Raw genomic sequence first — 25,600 nt, 5'->3', positions numbered from 1 at the left:
CGACCCGTAGCGCACAACACACCCATTAAGCTATCGTAAGCTTGGGTTACCATCGAGCTTAGGGCGAACAACAACCGATTATGCTGTAATGTTAATGTTTGATGTGGTGGTGATCACAAACTCAGAAAACAGTAGCTCTGTTCTGTTGTCTCATCCCAAGTGAAGTTCTATAAATAGAATGTTAAAAAAATGTAATGTGCGATAACATCTGTAAACCATAATGTAAGTTAACATTTGGGCCGACAACAGATGTAAGAACGGATGTCCAACTCTCATTATAGGGGGTGCCATAACAAGTCAAAAATCTAAGAGCATAAGGGTATCTACAGGTGCCCCTACAGCCCCCGCAGTCTCCCCAACAACAACAACAAATGCAGCATCTAACACCACATGTTGTTGTTCGACGGCCCGGAAATGCATCATTCCTGCAATTTAATAGCAATGGTATCCGCAATAAGGTCAGTGAAATTGTGGATTTTATGAGTCGGAAAAACATCATGGTCGCCGCGATCCAGGAAACAAAGCTCACCGCCACCTGTAGCTTACGCTGTGATGGTTACAACGTTTTGCGGAAGGATCGCACAAGAAGCGGAGGAGGAGGACTTGCCTTCCTAATACACCAGTCTGTCCAGTACAGACCTATCTCGCTTGAGCTTGGCTCTAGTGACCCATACATGGAGTGTAAAGTGTGGTACTGCCGAGGTAGAGCTGCTTAATGTGTACATACCGCCGATGAATAGCTGTGCCCAGCGTTATATGCCCAATATTAGTTTGCTTTTAGAGGGCTATAACCGTCTGGTGCTAGGGAACTTCAATGCTCATCATGAGCTTTGGCACTCCGTCCTAGGTAATGACCAGCGGGGTACAGCGCTGGCAGAGCAAATCGATAGCTCCACGTTTTGCGCGGTGAATGAAGACGCTCCTACGAGGAAATGCATCATTCCTGCAATTCAATAGCAATGGTCTCCGCAATAAGGTCAGTGAAATTGTGGACTTTATGAGTCGGAAAAACATCATGGTCGCCGCGATCCAGGAAACAAAGCTCACCGCCACCTGTAGCTTACGCTGTGATGGTTACAACGTTTTGCGGAAGGATCGCACAAGAAGCGGAGGAGGAGGACTTGCCTTCCTAATACACCAGTCTGTCCAGTACAGACCTATCTCACTTGAGCTTGGCTCTAGTGACCCATACATGGAGTGTAAAGTGTGGTACTGCCGAGGTAGAGCTGCTTAATGTGTACATACCGCCGATGAATAGCTGTGCCCAGCGTTATATGCCCAATATTAGTTTGCTTTTAGAGGGCTATAACCGTCTGGTGCTAGGGAACTTCAATGCTCATCATGAGCTTTGGCACTCCGTCCTAGGTAATGACCAGCGGGGTACAGCGCTGGCAGAGCAAATCGATAGCTCCACGTTTTGCGCGGTGAATGAAGACGCTCCTACGACGATTAGAGGAAACTGCCACAGTTCGCCAGATATCACCAATGTGGCACCAGTTCTGATAAATGACGTATCCTGGCAATCCGTCATTTCCCTTAGTTCAGACCACCTCCCTATCATCGTCTCCCTAAACAGACCACCCGACTTCATAACCTCTGAACGCCGTACTTTCCTGAACCATGGAAAAGCTGATTGGCAAGGTTTCAGAGAATTTACCAATCACCGCTTCAGTCAATTGCCCACCCCCTCATATCCTCGGGTAGCTGAGAGAACTTTCCGAGACATCATCACTAAAGCAGTCGAAGAGAAGTGTGCTACGCCGTATAAGAAGAGCTCTTCCAGCCGAGCAGGTACCACCACAATTTACGATGAGCGATGTTGCAGATGCCATCCGAAACGCTAAATCATCCAAAGCGTTGGGCCCGCACCGAATATCGATGGTAATGCAGCCGGATGAACCTGGAGTTGAGTATTTAACAAGTGTTCTCAACCTATCGTTAGCCACCTATGTTGTACCGGATGCCTGGAAAGTTGGCATGGTGGTCCCGCTACTGAAGCCTGGCAAGGATGCCAGCAGAGGCGAATCATACAGGCCGATTTCACTCCTGTCGCCAGTAGCAAAGATCCTAGAGGCGCTACTCCTCCCCACGATGAGAAGGTGTTTTCCAGTTGCCCAACATCAACATGGATTTCGGAAAATGCATAGTACTACAACAGCATTAGACGCCATATCCACACATATCAGTAGAGGACTGATCCAGAAAAGGCCGTGCGACCGAACAGTCGTGGTGGCTCTTGACCTATCGAAGGCTTTCGATACCGTCAACCATGCCAAGCTGTTCGAGGATATAGAGAAAACTAATCTCCAGCCATGTTTGAAACGTTGGGTAATCAACTATATGTGTGGACGCCAGTCGTTTGTAGAATTCAGAAACAAGAAGTCCAAAACCCGTAGAGTGAAACAGGGAGTTCCCCAAGGAGGGGTGATATCTCCGGAACTGTTTAACCTCTACCTTTCTGAAATTCCACACCCTCCAGACGGCATAGAGATCGTGATGATATGCGGATGATTGTACGATCTTGGCGTCGGGTCCTATCGTCGATGACATATGTGATAGGTTAAATGTCTACATAGCTGAACTAGTGCAGTTCTTCCATCTGAGGAATATGAAAATATCCGCCGCTAAATCCACAGCCACGCTGTTAACCACATGGACGGCTGAGATGAGGCTCCCACTGAACATATTGGTCGATGGTGCACTGATTCCGACCACTAACTACCCTAAAATACTGGGTGTAACGTTCGATAGCATGTTCAAGTCGTCCGCGCAAGCCACAGCTATTTGCAATAAGATCAGAAGTAGGAACAAGGTTCTCAAGTCGCTGGCCGGCAGCACTTGGGGTGCTGATAAAGAAACCTTGTTGACCACCTACAATGCAATAGGCCGGTCTGTGGTAAGCTATGCGGCGCCAGCGTGGTCCGCAAAGGTTAGCGCATCGCAGTGGAAGAAGATTCAAACCTGCCAGAATGCCGCTCTGAGGACTGCAACAGGGTGCCTCCTCATGACACCAGTGGACCATCTTCATGAGGAGGCGAAGGTTTTACCGGTGCGTCAGCACAATAAGATGTTGTCGATGCAGTACCTGCTTGTGTGTTACCGCAGTGAGCATCCCTGTCACGATTTAATGGACAGGCTCCCCCCATCCAGGCACGTCAGGAGAGACCTTCATGATCTAGAGACAGAGGTCCAAAGGTATAAAAGAGAACAGCTAGATCAACGAGCCTATCAGGCAGGCTTGAATCGCATTCACACCAACATGGTTGCGCAAGCAGTACGAAGATACAGTGTGAATGCCGTACTTGGAAACCATCCCCCATCCATCGCAGCAGAAGAACGACAGCTGCCAAGGCAAACACGAGTGGTTTTAGCTCAGTTAAGATCCGGACGATGCAGCCGCCTCAATTCGTATTGGGCTAGAATTGACGCCAAGATACCCAACATATGCCCAGCATGTGGATTGGGACCACACGATACTCTGCATTTATTCAACTGCCCAGCTAACCCCACTCACCTGTCTCCTCATTCTTTATGGACGCAACCAGTCCAGGTTGCAGAACTCTTGAGTCTGGATACAGAGGAACTTGATAACTGAAATAATACACGAACGAACATATATGCGTTGCTACAACAACAACAACATAAATATTTTGAAATTTTTATTTCAATGGCAAATATCTCTGCCTCTATTTGGAGCTTTAAATTAGTACCAAGTAGATTGTAGACAGTGGTCAAATATAAAATATCTAGCAAAAGGTGTAAATCTATCCCAATATTATATCATTTTACTTTTATTGTAATCGCACAATTATTGAGAATTTTTCAAGATTAAGCGTTGCTCATTACATGGTCTATAATATGAGTAAATTACACTTGCTGAAGTCGAAGCTACACATTAATTACACAGGGATCGGTATTGGACCCTCTCCTCTTTATTATGTTTTTGAATGACCTTTTCCAGGATTTGAGCTATTTGTGTGAGCCTTATGCGTATGCTGATGATGTACATCTGGTTTTCCAAGGGGATTTTCGCTTTTCATCAGTGCCTCATGCTAAAATTGATGACGCCATGAAAGCGTTGCGTTCATGGATGGTAAACAGCTTTCTTGACATTAATCCTTCAAACACAAAGGCTGTATTTTTTGCTACATTTAATAATAACTATGTTTCGGTTCATGTTGACTTTGTTGTTGTGTTTGGGAGTGATGCTTGATGACAAGCTAAGCTTTGCTAACCTAACCTAACATGGTAACATACCAACTTAATTCCTCTCTGCGTGGTCTTTACACCACTGACCTGGCTTTGCCACTTTTTATTACAAAGCGTTTGGCTAATGCATTAGTGATGCCTATTTTCCTGTACTGTGTTGAAACGTATTCTGGTACAACGTGGAGTAATCTTCATATAATACAGTTAGCAGTCAATAGGGTTATTCGCTTCCTATATAAGCTAAAGCGCTGAGTTCATATCACCCCTTATGTGATTTTTTGGTTGCACGTTTCAGTCCCTTGTAAATTCTCGACTTCTCAGTTTTTTCAAGGCTATCAAACATCAATGCCCTCAGTCTATGGTGGACCAATTTGTCTTCTGCGCCTCAACTAGGCGTAGTCGTAATCAAATTCCTATTCACCATATCACGGTTGAATCATTTCTGGTGCGTGTCACAGATTGTACAACGACTTGCTTAATAAATTGAAAATTTTAGCGCATCGCAGTGGAAGAAGATTCAAACCTGCCAGAATGCCGCCCTGAGGACTGCAACAGGGTGCCTCTTCATGACACCAGTGGACCATCTTCATGAGGAGGCGAAGGTTTTACCGGTGCGTCAGCACAATAAGATGTTGTCGATGCAGTACCTGCTTGGGTGTTACCGCAGTGAGTGAGAATCGCATTCACACCAACATGGTTGCGCAAGCAGTACGAAGATACAGTGTGAATGCCGTACTTGGAAACCATCCCCCATCCATCGCAGCAGAAGAACGACAGCTGCCAAGGCAAACACGAGTGGTTTTAGCTCAGTTAAGATCCGGACGATGCAGCCGCCTCAATTCGTATTGGGCCAGAATTGACGCCAAGATACCCAACATATGCCCAGCATGTAGATTGGGACCACACGATACTCTGCATTTATTCAACTGCCCAGCTAACCCCACTCACCTGTCTCCTCATTCTTTATGGACGCAACCAGTCCAGGTTGCAGAATTCTTGAGTCTGGATACAGAGGAACTTGATAACTGAAATAATACACGAACGAACATATATGCGTTGCTACAACAACAACATAAATATTTTGAAATTTTTATTTCAATGGCAAATATCTCTGCTTCTATTTGGAGCTTTAAATTAGTACCAAGTAGATTGTAGACAGTGGTCAAATATAAAATATCTAGCAAAAGGTGTCAATCTATCCCAATATTATATCATTTTACTTTTATTGTAATCGCACTATTATTGAGAATTTTTCAAGATTAAGCGTTGCTCATTACATGGTCTATAATATGAGTAAATTACACTTGCTGAAGTCGAAGCTACACATTAATTACACAGGGATCGGTATTGGACCCTCTCCTCTTTATTATGTTTTTGAATGACCTTTTCCAGGATTTGAGCTATTTGTGTGAGCCTTATGCGTATGCTGATGATGTACAGCTGGTTTTCCAAGGGGATTTTCGCTTTGCATCAGTGGCTCATGCTAAAATTGATGACGCCATGAAAGCGTTGCGTTCATGGATGGTAAACAGCTTTCTTGACATTAATCCTTCAAACACAAAGGCTGTATTTTTTGCTACATTTAATAATAACTATGTTTCGGTTCATGTTGACTTTGTTGTTGTGTTTGGGAGTGATGCTTGATGACAAGCTAAGCTTTGCTAACCTAACCTAACATGGTAACATACCAACTTAATTCCTCTCTGCGTGGTCTTTACACCACTGACCTGGCTTTGCCACTTTTTATTACAAAGCGTTTGGCTAATGCATTAGTGATGCCTATTTTCCTGTACTGTGTTGAAACGTATTCTGGTACAACGTGGAGTAATCTTCATATATTACAGTTAGCAGTCAATAGGGTTATTCGCTTCCTATATAAGCTAAAGCGCTGAGTTCATATCACCCCTTATGTGATTTTTTGGTTGCACGTTTCAGTCCCTTGTAAATTCTCGACTCCTCAGTTTTTTCAAGGCTATCAAACATCAATGCCCTCAGTCTATGGTGGACCAATTTGTCTTCTTCGCCTCAACTAGGCGTAGTCGTAATCAAATTCCTATTCACCATATCACGGTTGAATCATTTCTGGTGCGTGTCACAGATTGTACAACGACTTGCTTAATAAATTGAAAATTTTCACCATGACTCCCTCTACATTCTCAAAACGTCTTCGTAATCACTTTGGATAACATCTAATAGTTCAAACGTACTTATATTGAACTTAAAAACGTGTGTTAATTACAGTCTTATTATTAACCCTTAATATTTTTTTTATCTCACTAAATTTTTTTAATAATTTTTAATAATTTCTTTAATAATAATTATGTCCTGATTTTGGAGTAGTGAATTTTTCCCAGTGTTATTCATAATGTAACCTTTAAAATATTTTTTTATCTCACTAGATTTTAGTATGCTTTTTAATAATATTAATATAGGATTATTTGTCCCGATTTTGGAGTATGTATAATGTAATCATCTCTTTTAGCCTTAAGGCTTTGTTTACATGAAAGAATTTTAAATAAATAAAAAATAGATAAGAAACATCTAACTTTAAAATTCGTGCAAGTTTACTGTTTTTAATCATAGTTTTCAGAGGACTTTCATTTTAAAATTAATATAAATTATGTCGGTGTTATTTTCCCGAGTTCGAGTTTTCTATAGGACATAAGAGTTTAAAAGTAATCGCTGTACATTTATGAATGAAAATACATAGATTTCGAGAGTGCTGTAATAATGTTTACCGTGAAAAGCTATTACATATCTGTTGTTGTGGTAGCAGCATAGAAACCTACTTAGAAACGTATATTTGATGCTGGGTTGTGGCAGCCACTGGCCGAAACACTGGTTTCCGGTCAATCCGGTACGAAAGAACTCGCTGCCCCGGGATTGCACAGGGGTAGTGGTGTAGGGTGTCACCTAGTCGGGCCCGTAACGACTATAGCCTTTGCTCACTTTTTTCTATCCTTTACTCGGGTATGCAGTGATATTTTTGATATTTGCAAAAAATGCAAAAAGTTATGTTGTTGTTGTAACAGTGTTTATTATTATGTTTGAATGTTCGTTCTTCTGTTCAATCTGGCTCTGGGTCTATCTCCAGTTCCAGGAAAGTGGCTGCTTTGATGGGATGTAACCACAGATCCACTGGAGTTAGATGAGTAGGTTTGGCTTTGCAGTTGAAAAGGAAGAATTTAGGCGACTGCAATATCCCGGGCGTAGTTGAGCCAAAACTACTCTAGTTTGTCGTGGCAGCTGACGCTCCTCAGCTGCAATAGATGGGGGATGTATTTTGAGGACTTTATTCACACTATCAGGCATGTCACAGAAACGAATTCCGATCGAAAGTGGAATTCATTCCGTATTTTGCTTCCTTAAAAAATCGAAAAACGAAGAATTTTTCGGAATGAAACCACTTGATTTTGCAAACGAAATTGTATTTTTTATTTTTTTAATTTGCCACTTTAAAACACTCTAAAAACACTTAGAAATAATAAAAATGTTGTTTTGTTAACAAATTTACATTTAATATCATATTTAAACTAAATAATGAAGTTTTCCGATTTTACAAAATCGATCGGAATCTGAAGAAGCTAAAACAAAAACGATCGAAATGAAATTACGCAATTGAAACCATTACGATCGGAATCTGTGACATGCCTGTATATTTGCTTATGGCCTTAGCAACTGCATCCGTATGAATACTATTTAAACCTGCTTGATATGTCTGTTGATCAAGGGGTTCTCTCCTATATTGTTGGACCTCCGTCTCTAGAGCATGAATATTCTTCCTGATATGCCTGAATGTGTCGGGCCTACCCAGCAGATGGTGACTGGGATGGCTCTCACGGTAACACCCAAGCAAGTACTGCAACGAAAGCATCTCATCGTGTTGCTTTACTGGAAGAATCTTTACCTCCTCATGTAGATGGTCCACTGAAGATTTAAGGAGGCACCCTGTTGCTGATCTCAGTGCGGCATTCGGATAGGTTTGAATCCTTTTCCAATTCGCATCACATAATTCCGGGGACCAAACTGGCGCCGCATAGCTTACCACAGACCGACCTATCGCGTTTTATGTGGTCAACAAGGTTTCTTTATCTGCCTACATTTCAGTTTATCGCAGATAGCTTTGGCATGCGAGGACGACGTGAAAGTGGTGTCGAATGTGACCCCTTAAATTTTTGGGGCAGTTTGTGGTCGGAATTCTGCTACCGTCGACCACGACATTCAATTCTCTTTCAAACTGCGCTGTCCATGTTGAACAGAGTGGCTGTTGATTTTGTGGCGGAAATCTGCATATTCCTCGAATGGAAAAGGTGGTAAGATCGGTTAAATAGGTGTTCAGTCTCTCACAGATGTCATCTGGATAGGTACCTGACGCCAGCATCGTGCAATCATCCGCATACGTTACGATCTCAATGCCGTCAGGAGGGGGCGGAATACAGGGGAACTCCCTGTTTCACTCTACGGGGCGTGGATTTCTTGTTCCTGAATTCCCCGTACGACTGGCGTCCACACATATAATTGACTATCCAACGTTTCAAGCTTGGCCGGAGGGTTGTCTGCTCAATGCCCTCAAACAGCGTGGAGTGCCTGACTGTATCAAAGGCTTTTTCTTGTTCCTGAATTCCCAGTACGACTGGCGTCCACACATATAATTGACTATCCAACGTTTCAAGCTTGGCCGGAGGGTTGTCTGCTCAATGCCCTCAAACAGCGTGGAGTGCCTGACTGTATCAAAGGCTTTTGATAAGTCAAGCGCCACCATCACTGTTCTATCGCATGGTCGTCTCTGGTTGAGTCTTTGACAAACATGTGTGGTAATGGCGTGCAGCGCAGTTGTCGTGCTGTGCTGCTTATGGAATCCATGCTGATGATCGGCAACTTTTTTTTTTTTCTTTTTCGAACGTTCCCACGCCTCTCTTTCCCACCCCTGCCGACCGAGGGGGCGACCTCCCTTTTCGTAGGGATCGCGTACACACCATGATCCGCACCATGATGGGATATAGAAAGGAAATTCGAAAACCAGCTACAGAATCTACTTCATCAGCCAGTTTTAAAAATCATACAACTACTAATTATTTAAAAATAAGATTATATTAGATTTTATAACTTCCAAACTCGTGCAAAAGTCTACATTATAGTACATGGAATTAAAATCAATACACATTTTGCTAAGGGGTTCACCCATAGAATAATTGGTACGGTGAAAATCTATATATAAGAATTGATAATATCTAGTAGATCTCAAAGGAACATTTATTCTAATAGACGATATTAAGAAATCACACGGCACACTACCATTCAATATTTTTAACACAAACATAGTATTTAACATAATGCGTCTACTTTTTAATGTAGGTAGTGTAGTCGAATAAAGTAATGAACACACCTAGTTTAAGTAAAACACATATCGATAGTAGTTATTGGGTTGAATACAACCATGTATTTAAGTAATCGATAATTGTACAGTAGATAATAAGGGTTGATAAGAATAAATAATCGCGTCATGCAGACATTCATTGTGTGATCGGCAAACTGAACGGACGTGTTTCAACAACTTCAGGTGTATAAAAGAACGACGCTCAACCACCAATTGTGAAATAAGACAAGCCAACCAATGAAAGTGTGATTTTAACAAAAGTTAATGAAAATCAATTAAATAAAATAAAAAACTGAAGAACTGAGGCTATTGAAAATAAATTTCAACAAAAAACTGAGGAAATAAGAAAAGAAACTAAACCTAAAACTAAAAGTGGTTAAAAACTAAAGAAAATGGTGAACGAAAAGTTAAAGGCTCATCTCGAGCAAATGGGCATAAATTGCCCACAAACACCAACGGCCCAGCAGCTAAGGGACTTGTTGGAGGAGAAGAAGGAAAAAGAGAAAGAGAAGAAGGAAAATGTGGTTACGTTTGCGGACATAGAAGCAGCGCTGCCAAAATTTACTGGTGACGACGGGTATGCTGTTACTAAGTGGGTAGCAGAATATGAAAAAGTAACGAACGTTATAAACTGCACGGAGGCAGAGAAATTTTTGTATGCGCGTCGAATGCTGGCTGGTAGTGCAGGCTTGTTCGTGCGAGGAGCAAAGGCGGAAAGCTGGTTGGCACTAAAGAAGGAATTGTGCGATGAGTTCCAGAAGCCACTTGGAACTAAAGAAATACTACGGCGTTTAGACAACCGCAAGTGGCAGCGAGGCAAGGAAAGCCTGCATCGATATGCATTGGAGATGCAGCAGTTGGCAGATGGGGCTCCCATTACAGAAGCGGAGCTTGTCGAATATATTGTGGAGGGAATGTGCGACAAGTCGGCGGCATCACTAGTTTTTTTACATGCAGCAACAGTGGGTGCTTTTAAAAGATTAATTCCACGTTATGAAAAAATGGTGGCCGAGAAGGCCCAGCGGCTAGCAAGAAGCAACACAGTCAGTCCAGCCCTGGCTGGAACCAGATGCTACAATTGCCAGGGGTTCGGACATTATCAGTCCAGTTGTAAGAAGGAGCAGCGGCCCAAGGGGGCCTGTTTTAAGTGTGGTCGGTCGGGCCACTTGAAAATACATTGCCCACTCAGAGCTTGTGGGAGCGGTGCAGGAGCAGGAGGTTGACTGGAATATTAAGGTAAGAGTAGCTTTAGGTCCTAGAAATTCCGGGTCTAATTTTTATCTCATTTCTTCCTTGCTTGACACGGGTAGCCCATGTAGCTTCATCAACCAGGCGCTGGTTAGGTCCCTATGTCCAAAGTATAGAATGAAAAAGGAGAAGCCCTCTCGCTTTAGGGACCTGAATGGAGGGAGATTACAAGTGTGTGGCCAAATACAGGCAGTCCTCGAATTTGGAGGGAGAACAAAAGTGATTAATTTAAAAATTTTAGTAGATAAGGCTCCGTGTACTTTGGTGCTCGGAAGAGATTTTTTGAAATTATTTTCAATTAGTTTATGTTTAAGAAAAGGGGACCCGGATCCCAGTGAATCATGTAAAAATACCGGGAACACTTATGTTAAGATGGTTTTAAACGCGGACCCAAATGATGAAAGAAAACAAAGGCCGCTAATAAAAAATGAATTAAATCATAAACTGTGTGGTGTTCTTTCTAATCCCAATAAAGGGGAAAAGCCTAACCCTGTAAAAGCAGTGAGTATGGATAAAAAAGTTCAGGGTAAAGAAATAAAACTGGTAAAGGAAATGAACAATGAGAAAGTTCAGGGTAAAGAAATAAAACTGGTAAAGGAAACGAACAATGAGAAAGTTCAGGGTAAAGAAATAAAACTGGTAAAGGAAACGAACAATGAGAAAGTTCAGGGTAAAGAAATAAAACTGGTAAAGGAAATGAACAATGAGAAAGTACAGGGTACGGAAATAAAACGTTTAAAGGAAATAAATAATAATTGGCCTGTTCCCGTACTTTATGAAGTGGTAAAACTCGTAAAAGTTGTGAAAGTCGTAAACGATTTTCATATAAATTTAGTTTACGGGAACGCAAAATGTGTAAAAGTGGTAAAAATTGTAAAAACTTTTTAGTTCTGGAACAGAGCTAATGAAAGGGAACAGGGTGCGAAGTTAAAACTTATAAATAAAGTAAATGATAATGAGATACAGGGTGATGAGTACAAACATAATGAGCCCGAAAGGGAGGTGGATTGTGGAGAATTTCATCATTGTAAGGAAGTTAATGAATCTGAGGTGCTAGTGGGAGAAGATAATCCCCTACAGGGAGTGTATGTTGTTAAAGAAATACAAAAGGAAGATGAATATAGTGCAAACACGGAGGACACTGAGGAGAGGTGGGATATTAATCCATATTTGAATGAATATGAAAGAAGAGAGCTTTGCAAGTTGATTAAGAGAAATTATTTTGAAAAAATGGAAAATGAACCGAGAGCTTCTGACATCAAAGCGTCAATTTTAGTGAACTCAGGAAATGCAACCTACTGTTCGCCTAGAAGACTATCCTTCGCGGAGAAGCAAGAGGTTAGCAAAATTATTGTGGACCTGTTAGAGAAAGGGATCATAAGGCCTAGTAACTCTTCTTATGCATCACCAATAGTGCTGACCAAGAAGAAAAGTGGGGAGATTAGGATGTGCGTGGATTATAGAGCACTTAATAAAATGATCGTAAGGGACAATTACCCTTTGCCCCTAATTGAGGATTGTTTAGAATACCTTGAGGGAAAATCGTGGTTCACGATAATGGATTTGAAATCCGGTTTTTATCATGTGAGACTAGAAGAGGACTCGGTGAAGTATACGTCATTTGTAGTGCCAAACGGTCAGTACGAGTTCTTGAGGTTACCATTTGGGTTGAAAAATGGACCAGCGGTATTTCAACGGTTCATTGCGGGAATTTTTCACGACTTTTTGGAAAAGAACGAAATGGTAATCTATATGGATGACATTGTGATAGCATCAAGGACATTAGGAGAGCATATCCAATTGATGAAAAGGGTACTGGACCGACTAGCCACGTACGGACTGAAACTCAAGATAGAGAAGTGTAAGTTTGCATATACCGAGATTGAATATTTGGGCTATAAGGTTTCGAGAAAAGGTATTGCACCTTCAGACGGGCATGTTAAGGCAATCGAGGAGTACCCGAAGAATGTAAAAGAAATGCAAGCATATTTAGGGTTATGTTCATATTTCAGAAAGTTCGTTAAAGGCTTCGCATTAATAGCAAAGCCCTTGTATGCATTAACTAAAAATGGGGCAAAATATGAGATTACCGACGAGTGCAGGGAGGCCTTCGAAATTTTGAAGCGTCATTTAACTTCAAGCCCTATTTTAGCGATTTATAACCCAAGTAGGGAAACGGAACTGCACTGTGATGCGAGTGCAATAGGGTTTGGGTCTATCCTGATGCAGAAACAGGATGACGGTGTATTTCATCCGGTAGCTTATTTTTCGAAGAGAACGATAGATGCGGAAACAAGATACCACAGCTTCGAGTTAGAAACGTTGGCAATTATATATTCATTACGAAGATTTAGAGCATACCTTGAAGGAATACAATTCAAGATAGTGACAGATTGTAATTCGCTCGCGTTAACATTAGCAAAGAGGAATATAAATAGCCGAATAGCGCGCTGGGCATTAGAATTGGAGAACTATAGTTATACCATCGTCCATAGAGCGGGCGAGAAAATGCATTGTCAAGAATAGAACAGGGTAATAGGGACGAGGTGGTAGCAACTATAGAAGTAGAGGATATAGATTTTCAGTTATGCGCAGCGCAGGCTAGGGATGCAGAAGTCAGTGAATTGAAGGTGAAACTAGAACAAGGACCGGTAAATGGATATGATATGGTAAATGGGGTGGTTTATAGGAAAATTATTGAGGATTTGCGATTTTTCGTCCCGAAGGACATGGAAACGGAGATTATTAGAACCATGCATGAGAAGTTAGGACACCTTGGAGTAGACAAGTGTTATTTGAAAATGAAAGAGCATTATTGGTTTCCAGAAATGAAGCAAAAGATAGAAAAATATAAGAAGACTTGTATCAAGTGTATCATGTATTCCGCTCCTCATAGGCCTAACGCAAGGGCGCTACACAGTATCCCGAAGGAACCTAAACCGTTCCACACGGTTCATTTGGATCATTTGGGCCCCTTACCATCCCTTCAATCAAAAAGAAAGCACATTCTGGTTGTTATAGATGCTTTCACGAAATTCGTTAGACTTTACCCAGTACTAACGACGAGCACCAAAGAGGTCAAGGCAGCGTTATTAAAGTATTTCGATTACTATAGTAGGCCAGTTAGATGCATTACAGACAGGGGAAGTTGTTTCACCTCAAAGGAATTTGAAGAATTTTTGGAAGAGAAAAACATAGACCACGTTAAGGTGGCTGTCCACTCGCCCCAAGCAAATGGTCAGGTTGAGCGAGTGAACAGAACCTTGGTGGGAATGTTGGCTAAACTTAGTGAGCCAGTAGCACATGCCGACTGGGTGAAACAGCTTAGTAAAATTGAATTCGCATTTAATAATACGGTGAATAGATCGATCGGGGATACTCCGAGTAGGGTACTTTTTGGAGTTAACCAAAGAGGAGAAATAGTTGACAAGCTTACAGAATACCTAGAGGAGAACTTTTCAGGCCCGGGGGGGGGGGGGGGGTATCAAAGAAATTAGAGACAAAGCCGAATTAGCTATTGCGAGGACGCAAAAATATAACGAGCAGCGATCCGAAGAAAAAGGTATCAAAGTAAACTCATTTAAAGTAGGTGATTTTGTAGTAATCAAAAATGTAGATACGACAGTGGGCGTAAATAAAAAATTGATACCAAAATTCAAAGGGCCTTACACCGTGCGCAAGGTGTTGCCACATGATAGATATGTTGTGGGCGACATAGAAAATTGTCAAATCACCCAGATTCCTTATGATGGGGTGATAGAAGCGTGTAATATGAGATTATGGAAGACCGATGACCCCGGTAATGGGACCTAGGGCTGCTCTGCCCGATGTATATAGTTGTAAATAAATTGTACATAGTAGTTGTTAAGTAGTTTAAGTATTTAGTCCATTAGTTTAAGTACACTATACACTTGCGTAGTTAACTTAACCCCCATGTGACCGGGGCGGTCACACCTATCAGGTTGGCCGAGCTGTAGTCGAATAAAGTAATGAACACACCTAGTTTAAGTAAAACACATATCGATAGTAGTTATTGGGTTGAATACAACCATGTATTTAAGTAATCGATAATTGTACAGTAGATAATAAGGGTCGATAAGAATAAATAATCGCGTCATGCAGACATTCATTGTGTGATCGGCAAACTGAACGGACGTGTTTCAACAGTAGTCGAATTAATTTTAACCTGCTAGAGTATGAAGGCAGTTCAAAATTACTACTCCAATGTAATCCCCTCAATGCAAAAATTAGAAATTGTTTTTGCACTGATTCGATTCTATCAGAGTAAGAAGCATATTGCGGATCCCATATGACAGACCCGTATTCTAATATAGGTCTGACAAGGGAAGTGAATAATTGCTTTGTTATATATGGATCAGAAAACTCTTTGGCCCATCTTTTTATAAATCCTAAGACACCATAGGCTTTATTTACCATAGAAATTACATGATTATTAAAATTTAATTTTTGATCCATTAAAATGCCAAGATCAACAAACGATTCTACAGAAGATAAAACAAAATCATTAATAATGAATTGCTTTATTAAAGAAGATGATCTGGAAAAACACATATGTTTACATTTATTCAAATTTAAATCCATACAATTTACCTTACACCACTGAAAAAGGTTATTTAAATCATTTTGAAGTAAATCAGCTTGCTTCACAGAATTATGGGTAAAGAACAACTTAACATCATCGGCATACATTAGCAATTTTGAGTGCTTTATTGAACTTGGTAAATCGTTTATGAACAAAAGAAAGAGAACCGGCCCAAGGTGACTTCCCTGAGGAACACCCGACGGAACTATAATCGATGTTGATCGACATCCGTCAAACAGAACTACTTGCGATCTATTGTGCAAGTAAGATGCTATCCACTTGACTAAGTTTTCATTGAATCCTATAAAATCTAATTTATATAGCAAAAGCTTGTGGTTGACTCTGTAAAAAGCTTTGCTAAAATCTGTATAGATTGTATCAGTTTGGTAACGTCGAACAAATCCTTTTATTACAATAGATGTAAATTGAATAAGATTTGTTATTGTTGAGAGACCACTACGAAAACCATGCTGATAAGGACTTAGCATGGGTTGAATTTTATTGGAAATTACTTCCGTGACTAATTTTTCAAACAATTTAGGAATAGCGCTTAATTTTGCAATTCCTCTATAATTCGAAGCATTTGATAGACTGCCAGATTTATGTAAAGGTATAATATAAGATGATTTCCATAAAGCAGGAAAGTGACCAAATTTAAGGGAATAATTAAATAATTGTGTTAACGGATTTGATAATGTAGACGAACAGAACTTAAGAATTATACTGGGAATCCCATCAGGGCCTGGACTTTTAATTGACTTTAAAGCTCGTAGACTTCTGGAAACGTCTTGAGTTTTTAAATATGGCATACAAATTTGGTCTATCTTATCTATCTTGTAAGGATATGTATTTTTAAATTGATAAACTGCATTTGAATATGTTGTAGCGAAAAAATTTTTAAAACCTTCAGCGATATCAGAGTCTTTTACATACTCATGATCATTGAATTTCAAGATAGTAGGTTTAGAAGAAACTTTTCTTTTCAAGTTAACAAATTCATAGAAGGATTTTGGATTTGATTTTAAACTATCCTTGATCTTGCTGAGGTAATTATTATACAATCTATTGGACTCAAAAGTATATTTTGATCGAGCAATGGAGTATTTGGCATAGTCAACAGATGAGTCAGTTTTTTTTATATTTTCGAAAAAGCCTATTTTTGGAATTTTTTATTGATGAAAGTTCAGGTGTTATCCATGGATATTTACCTGAGTTTTTGATTCTAGCAGTTGGGACACATTCTGAAACAAATCGATCTAGAATATTATAAAATCTAGCTAATGTAAATTCAAGGTCAGCATGACTCTTACAGAGGCATACTGATGTCCAATCGACAGAAGAAATTAGGGAGTTAAGTTTTCTAAAGTCGTTTTTTTTTAAAATCAAGAACGGATTTGGTTGAATTAGACTGATTGTCTACAATGGTATTATTATTATTGATCATGGATATGCATAATGTAGGGTGATGATTATCTTCAGGTGTAGAAATTGGAAAAATTCTAATTATTTCAAAAAATTGTGTAAAATTTACAAATGCTAGGTCTAGAATTCTATCATAGCTATTTCGAATATTATTGATTTGTTGAATACTGAGGTCACAAAAACGATTAACAATATCAAATGTATCTTGATTAATATTTGCATCAGATGTTAAAGGAGTCAATGCTTCAGAACCGGGCAATGAAAGCCACTTAACAGACGGCATATTAAAATCACCAAGGACCAAAATTCTATCAGAATCATTCATTTTTCTAAGTATTGAGCTTATTGCTAATATATGTTTATTATAAGTATCAAGCTGGGATGATGGAGGTATATAAGAACAAGTGACAAATAACTTAAAATTGTGAAATTCAGTGGATGTGGCAATAAATTCAATGTCCGAGTAATTTACTTCAATTAAGTGGGTTTAATATTTGCAATCAACTGCAATGAGAACTCCACCACCTTTTTTATCAATGCGATCCCTTCTAAAAATTTGATAATTTGAACATAAAATTTCACTACTTAATACCGATGGTTTTAACCATGTCTCCGAGAATGCAATTATATTATAATCAAATCCAAGACTATCAGTAAATAAGCGAGTTAATTTTGTGTTTAACCCTCTTACATTCTGATAACATATAGAAAAAGAATTATTTAGTTTTTTGACAAAGAAAGTGGTCTCTGAGGTAAATGGGCTAAATTGTCAGATCTTTCAACAAATTCTTTTATGAACGCCTTAGCAGGCCAAAATTCCTTCAACATCAATTGATTGAAAATATTCTCATTTACCACGATTTTAAAAGACGATCTATTTATAGAAAATGACGATCGAAGGTTAAAAACTCGTAGAAAATAGTCACCTTCAATCTTTGATTTGATATAATGATTTATATCATCATAATTTATATCATCAGCCGTTGTTTCCGATGGAAACCTAGACAGTTCTCTGAAGCGGTGATTGGTGAACTCTCTGAAACCCGGCCAATCAGCTTTCTTGTGATTGACGAATGTGCGGCGTTCAGAGGTAATGAAATCGGGTGGTCTGCTAATGGAGACAATTATGGGGAGATGGTCTGATCCAAGGGAAATGACGGGTTGCCAGGTGACGTCATTTGTCAGACCAGGTGACACGATGGTTATGTCTGGCGAACTGTGACACGCTCCTCTAATTCTGGTAGGGTCGTCCCCATTGACCGAGCAAAACGTAGAGCTATCAATCTGCTCAGCCAGCGCTATACCTCTCTGGTCGTTTCCGAGGGCCGAATGTCACATCTCATGATGCGCATTAAAGTCCCCCAGGACCAGACGATTATGACCTTCCAAAAGCGGGCTAATGTTAGGCACGTAATCTTAGATACAGTTATTTCTCGGTGGGATGTATACGTTCAGCAACTCAATCTTGGCAGTTCCACAACTGACTGCCACCCCCATACATTCCATGTACGGGTTATTAGAGACAGGCTCAAGCGAGATAGGTCTGTATTGGACAGACTTGTGCAATAGGAAAGCTAATCCCCCACCTCCACTTCCAGTGCGATCCTTCCTTAGCACGTTGTAACCATCGCAAAGTTGTAAGCTACAGTTGTTGTTGAGCTTGGTTTCTTGCACCGCAGCGACCTCGATATTCCTCCGACTCATGAAATCTACTATTTCCTCGATCTTACCTCGGAGTCCGTTGCAATTAAATTGCAGAAAGGATGCATTTTCCGGGATTGGGACAACAACGGCTGGTGTTAAAGGCTGCGTGTGCGGTTGTTGTCGAGGGGACTGCGGGGGAGTTTCGTAATCAGACGACGAGGGAGTCTCGTAATCCGATGACGACTCACTGGGGACTGTGTTCACACAGTATGCAGCAACATGTCCCTGTCGTAGTCCCTCACGTGGACGAGTCCAGAGCAACCCCTTAGATGCACCCACTCCTGACATCTGTTGCATCTCACCGAAGGTTGGATGTGGGTGAAGATGCGGATGTGACAAACTGAGCACAGATATATTGGTCCTGGGTTTTCCTCCGTCCCGGCTCGGACCAGTAGAATTCGGAGCAGGCATTCCGGGATATGCTGCTCCTAATACAGAAAAACGAAACAAATACGAACATCTACACACTGAGGTGGCAGCCGCTGGCCGGAACATTGGTTTTGTGTTGTTCCGGGTCAATCCGGTACGAAAGAACCCGCTGCCGTGGGATTGTCTTGGTATGTATCGGAGCTGTTTGTATAGATTTATCGGTGTCAAGTCTTTTTTTAACATCTGTTGATGACCTCTAAGAAATCTGCTTAATAATTCATATAATTATTTGATCATCCTCTGCAGTAGATGTTGTTGTCCTTGCATCCCCTTCCCATCTTATGGCGATCTTAGTTCTTTTTACGCGGTATCCAGCCCCAGTTTTAGATATTGTGATGTTCCTATGTTTATTTTTGGACCTCGTTGGACCCACAATTTTCAAAAATTACCATTTTAGCAAAGCGTTGATAAAAATTTCTGGTCATAATTTAAGTTTTTCTTAAAAAATTAGACATGTCTTGTTTTCGGCATACTTGTCTAACAAAAGTAAACATATGTGGGATAAAATGTACTCATCATGGAAGCTTTTTGTCCCCTTCTTCTGATTAAAAACAATTTGATGCCATCAATACAAAAAACTCGTCAAAAATGAACTAATAGATATTCGTACCACGGAGTTGCAAATGTTTTGAGCAGGCTAAAACATGTGTTCCTCCGATATTTCGCACATTTTTTAAACATAAGTGTTCATAACTGAATAATCCTTTTTAAATCTTGAAAATATGGTCAATAAAAAATCAAATAACAAAAACAAACATATTTCAAAACACAAAATGTCCCTAAAAATAGACTGAATGTGATATAGGCATCTGAGTTGCAAATGTTTTGAGCAGCACTGTACATTAGACACACCTTTAACTCTATTGTTTAATTATTCCCTTAAATTTGGCTACTTTTTTCATTTCATTTATTCAACAATTGTAATATAAAAAAGTCAACATGGCCAATAAGTTATATTATCTTACTACAATATCCAAACATTCAAGAACTTAGAAGTAAAGAATTAAAATAAAATATATATATATATATATATATATATATATATATATATATTTATGTATATCAAGCTTTTTGTAGAAAATTAACTTATGTTGAAACTGAGGTATGAGGTATTGTAACTCGCGATCAGTTTAACTATACCATAACTTTTGACCGCATTTCGGTAAAATATACTGTTTTAGCCCGATTCACCGAGGGGTCTCTTAAAATAATAATTTGAGCGGAAGCTGTGGTCGTACTAATGTAAAAAAATCGGAAAAAATCGTTGAAATAAACGAGTTTCATTATGTTATTTTCCAATTAGTGGTTTTACAACACAATGTAGAGCTTAATGCTCAAAGGAGAAGTTAAAGAGCACACTTCAGAGTTGAAGTTTCTAATGTATGATTTTTTAATATATCCACTGTATCTACCTCAAACGGATGCTGACATTTTGAAACCTGAAAAATGGTGTTTTTTGAATTTTTGCTCTAATCGGGACGCGCAGCTGGATTTCCCTAAAAGCTTATTATTGGATTGTAGTACTTGCGATTTCGCATTTTTTAATGTATAACATGAGGGTGTAGCCCTCACAGGATCACAGTAATCTGCGCCTAAACACGAAATTTTTGTGCGTAAATTTTTCTCAAAAACCTATTTTTTTGGTTTAAAATTTACAAACGTCATTCGATTTCCGTGGAAACCCGCGTAAATTTAGTTTTTTTACGTCCTGAATCTAACAAGCCACGACGCGTAAAAATCCACTCACTAGATCGGCGGATATGATACCCCTCAAATTTCGAAAATTTGCAAAAAATTATTTTAAAAATATCGCATATTAAAACGCGTTTTGGATGTGTCAGTTCTACTTAAATAAATAGACCGATACACGTGTTTAAACTGCGCGAAAACAGATATTTAAAAACTCTCGTAAATCCAGAGATATAATAGATTTTTTCTAAAAATTGAGTGCGATGCTACATCCACGGTTCTTGATGGATCGCATTGAAACGGCGTAGAAGGATGTATTTTTTAATGGTGATTATTGAAATCGGATGCGCATAAAATGTAAATGAACTTCGCGGAAATTATGACCATTTTACTGTATTTTGCACCCTTAAATGCAGCAGATGCTACATCGTGGCCGCCAAATAGAATTTGACAAACTGTACATCAAATAAAAGGGATTGATTCGCTGTGTTGGAAAATCGGATGCGCATCATGTCATTTTCATAATTACGCGGTTTATGTGTGTCTCAAATGTTGTCATATTCAATAAAACAATTTTTTATTGTTACGCCACAATTGGAATTCTTTGTGATTTAATATAATGTTCTAAAAATATTCGCGAATAGGAAAACTATAAGCGAAACATCTTTTGCAACGGAATATCTTCATTATTGCCTGAAATTTGGACGAAAATGACGAAGAACTCAAACATTTTTTCTTCAACATTTCCTATAAAACCATAAAAAAATAAAATTAGAATGACATGATTTTTATTTTTTTCGTCATATTTTCATTGTATTTTTGCAAATAACATGAATACTATAGCTCCAAACTTCACGGCTTAGGTTTCATTTTATTCCTCACAATGTCTGGATGCTGCTTTATTTTTTTTATATATATTTTTTGTAAGTATAAGCGCTACTGTTTCAAAAATATGTTTGTAAATACGTGAAATTATTTAACAAATTTGATTTTTCGCAAATTCATTGAGACTTCGCGATTATTTTTTCCATCATCGCAAAGGTTACGAATTCAGTTAACGATAATAGTATATAACAGCTAACTATATTAAACCGCGATTTTTTTAGATTTTTTTCTAATTATCATAATTAAAACGGTCATATCTTTTGCGCGCAACGATCAAAGTTAGTAACGAAAACAGATTTGAAATGCTGATTTTTTTCTTAATCTATGTACTAAAAATCATTGATGTAGTATCAAAAAATTTTTTTGATTTTTTTTGAAATGGAAAAGACAATTTTAGACATTTTTCCTGATATATATATATATATATATATATATATATATATACATAAATACTATGCATACTATGATTAATGTCTATCAAAGGAATTCATGGAAATACAAATATAAATAGACTCCCTAATCATAGCCACTAACCACTGCACTTCACTTAACAATTGTTAAGAAAAGTGGAGGGGAAATGAGCAAGGGAGGTCCCTACACGAATGAATGCTATGTTTCACTCAATCACCAGAGTGAACATAGAAGGTCTACAGGAATCAAACCCATAAAAAATGTAAAAAAACAAACAATATAAATATGGCTCCCCAGCCATAAAAATCACAAATATATACATATATATGTAACTAGTGACTAGTAAACAAACATTAATCTACTTTAATCTATTAGAGAGATGCTCAAAACACCTTCTCTTAAAAACAAAGGTGGAGAAAGCAAAATTACGTAGGTCAAGAGGTAACTGATTCCAAAATCTTGCAACCCTAACAACAAAAGAATGCTCTCCTATCCACGTCGAAAATATAGGAAATGACAATTGAGGATTCCTGATGTATCGACTAAACACAAACTTATTAAAGAGGGGAGAATTGACGTCCTTCATTATCCTATAGTGGCATAAATGAAGGCGATATTCAACATACTTGTCAAAGGACAAGCCCAGAAATTTAACAACAAACTGCGAAACATGGTCACCACGCCGCAAACCAAAGACATAACGCACAATAGAATTAACAACCTTACGAACACGCAGCATTTGACAAGAATTAGCTTCAGAAACAACCTCCAAACAGTAGTTTACATGAGACATCAACAACGACATAGCAACATTCCACCTCACATTAAGGGGTAAATATGCTTGGAGACTATAAAGTCTCTTAAGCTGAAAGCGAACACGAGACAACAGAACATCAATATGCGTTACAAAACTAAGCTTGCAATCGATGATTACACACAAGCCACCAATACCCTTAGGGAATGACATTTGAAACCCAGACCCACTGGGTTAACCCGGTTATATGTAAACGGCCTATTATACCATGCTTTTCGGGGTTAATGTTGTTATGTCGGTGGTGTGAGCAATAGCGTACACAAAGGAACATTTGCTTGAGACTGCATCAAATTAACAAAAAAATGCATACATGCATTATAACTAGGGCAGCAAAGTATAAATGGTAGATATGTTGGAGGGGTGTATAAATCTACAAACCATGAGCTTGGCGCGTAACGGAGGTTTGTGTGAATGAGTTGTAAAAGCACACACACAGGTTCTTGCATGCGTGAACAGAAATTACTGGAATCAATGGATCTTGTCCATTTTTTTTTTTTTGGGAAATGCATAAAAAATAAATTATTAAGAAATTATAAATAAATAATGGTTATATTCCTGTGCTTACCGTCTTTCCAAGGGATTTAGGGGTAAAGCGCTAAATTGACCATATTTTTCTTTTCCGCGTGGTCACACAATCAGCGTTTTTTTCAATCTTTTTAGAATTTGGTATTATGCGTGGCCAAGGTTTTTATTGAAGAATACACGCACATCAATATTCCCAGCGTTTTCCTTGGGAATATTGAAGTTTTGTTGCGTGGTATTATTTTCCAATTATATTCCCCTTAAATAAGAATGGAAGTTCGACAGTAACTCAATCACGTTTATACTTTACATGTCGGCCGGCAAAAGAAAATTGATGCGGAAAGGAACGAATGGAATAGGTGATACCACTACCTATTGAATATACTTTGCCAATGATGGACGTACATCAAAATGCAACTCTGTATATATCCATAGGGTTTCGTAGATCGAGGTAAATAAAATCTGTATTCCTTTACTTACCTGAGGTTACCATTTTAACCACTTGTTACCATTTTTAACCTGCAAAGCGTTCCTTAACCCCGAAAAGTGGCAAAACTGGAAGCAATTCTATCTCTTCTCTTCTACCACAGGCTACCAGCAAAATTTCTGCAGGTAGAAAATGGCAGCACTGATTTTTCGACTTTTTTTTGACGATTGACCGAAGAAAAAGTCGAACACTGACAACACTAAATTAAAAACAATGAAATAAAAGACGAAAATTGATTTTTTTATGTTTTTTTTTCTGACATTGCTGCCGGATCTACCATTTTTCCGTTCCTTTACTTTTCTGGTAAAAATGTTCATGAGAGAGCAATTTTGAACAATTTTGACACTTTTCTCTTTTACCACTCTTACCATTAAAAAAGTAAAGGAACAAAGCTAAAGAAAGATAAATAAATGTCGGAAAATCAAGAAAAGGCGGAAAAGTGGGAAAATTAGCGTCCTTTATCCGCTTATAAAAGGAAAAAAAGATAAAATTCGGCCATTTTCAATTACAAAGTGGTGCCGGCCAAATAAAACCCGCTAATTATCCGCAACACAAATAATCACAAAACAACAAATAAAACAAGAAAAGCACCACTATACTAAACGATAGAAAAAGAAATAAAATAAGGATAGCTGACTTAATCAACTATATGTGTGTTTGTGTTGTTTAAAATAATAAATTGTATTGTTCGTAGTTAGTTACTAGCTTGTAAGTTTATCTCGATTGTAAGGAGGGGTGTAGGGTTACCCTGATTACGAGAAGAGGTTTTGTCTTTAATATTCATTATTTGTCGTGGGTTCTAATGTAATACCCCCAGATTTGCTAAGAGAGCTCTTTTAGGAATTTATTAAGCAAATATATAGTATATCCCTAGTGATTTGTTTGTGATTGATTTGTTTGGGTTTGTAAACCTGCGTAAACAGGTGATCTGAGTCATTGACTCACAAAAAGTTTTAAGAGGTGTTAGTGTTCCAAGAATTTTTATATAATGTTTCTTGTTTTATAGATTTTAAGGAAATATGACTTTCACAATAAATTATAATTCTTTTATGTAAACTTTGTCGTAAATATGTTGTGCTAATTTGTTTGTAAGAGAGGGCATCAGGGGTATGCTATGAAGCGGTGTGTGTGGCGTTCGGGGCCCTTTTAATATTTCGACGCTTGGACAAAAGGGTCATGGCAGGGCGGGCATAGTGGGGGAGCAAAAGATACCAAGCTCCTGTGTCATCGTGGTATAGTGTGTGTGTGTTTTCATGTTGTTAGTTGTCTTGTTTATAAGATCCAATTACTTACGTGTTCATTCCCTAAGGGTATTGGTGGCAGGGTTAAAAAACCTCCCCCTGAAAGTGTGCTCCTACCTGAGCTAGTGTGGAACCCCACCAAAACGCCGCTGAAAGGCAGAATGTAACACAATAACAAACGAAACAACAGTTTGAAATATTAATTGATAAATTGAGTGCAAATCCAATGTGCACATGGGTTCCACCTATACAGCCGACAACACCAGGGAATTGCGTTTTTCACTAAAAATGATTTTTGTCTTGTCTTTCTTCCTCCTCCGTCAAATTCGAAACGATCCAATTTTGGCACAATTTGTCCTCTATCAAGTGTTATCATTGCCATGGGACTTTTGAAAACTTCCCTCCGAAAAAAATCTCAACGCAGCGCAGACTTTTAAAAGTGGGGGTATTGCTGTTAATCTGTAACTTACATTGAAGTCATCCTTTAACGTTTGCACAATGTAAATTACGGCATACTTTGGCAATCGAAAATACGCCTTAAACCTAAAATAATTTACTG

The 25,600-nt window shown here is 38.9% G+C and overlaps 2 protein-coding genes across 5 annotated transcripts in view; both read left to right on the top strand.

The window, feature by feature from the left end:
• Positions 1-25,600, top strand: part of alpha-Cat (catenin alpha) — a 204,151-nt gene that overhangs the window by 112,489 nt on the left and 66,062 nt on the right. The window lies entirely within an intron of this gene.
• Positions 1,106-11,278, top strand: LOC141406638 (uncharacterized). Its single transcript, XM_073992478.1, has 2 exons — positions 1,106-10,822; positions 10,897-11,278. Exon 1 carries the CDS (start codon positions 2,609-2,611, stop codon positions 3,593-3,595), a length of 987 nt encoding a protein of 328 aa, XP_073848579.1. The 5' UTR covers positions 1,106-2,608; the 3' UTR covers positions 3,596-10,822; positions 10,897-11,278.

Source organism: Musca autumnalis, unplaced genomic scaffold (assembly GCF_047663935.1).
Source record: "Musca autumnalis isolate F117 unplaced genomic scaffold, ASM4766393v1 scaffold_1, whole genome shotgun sequence".
In the NCBI taxonomy this organism is placed as follows: Eukaryota; Metazoa; Arthropoda; class Insecta; order Diptera; family Muscidae; genus Musca; species Musca autumnalis.
This window is presented reverse-complemented; position numbering and strand designations above follow the sequence as displayed.

What these genes read in the sequence shown, in the direction of transcription:
- LOC141406638 (XM_073992478.1), top strand. Translation starts at nt 2,609, where the DNA reads ATGAAAATATCCGCCGCTAAATCCACAGCCACGCTGTTAACCACATGG.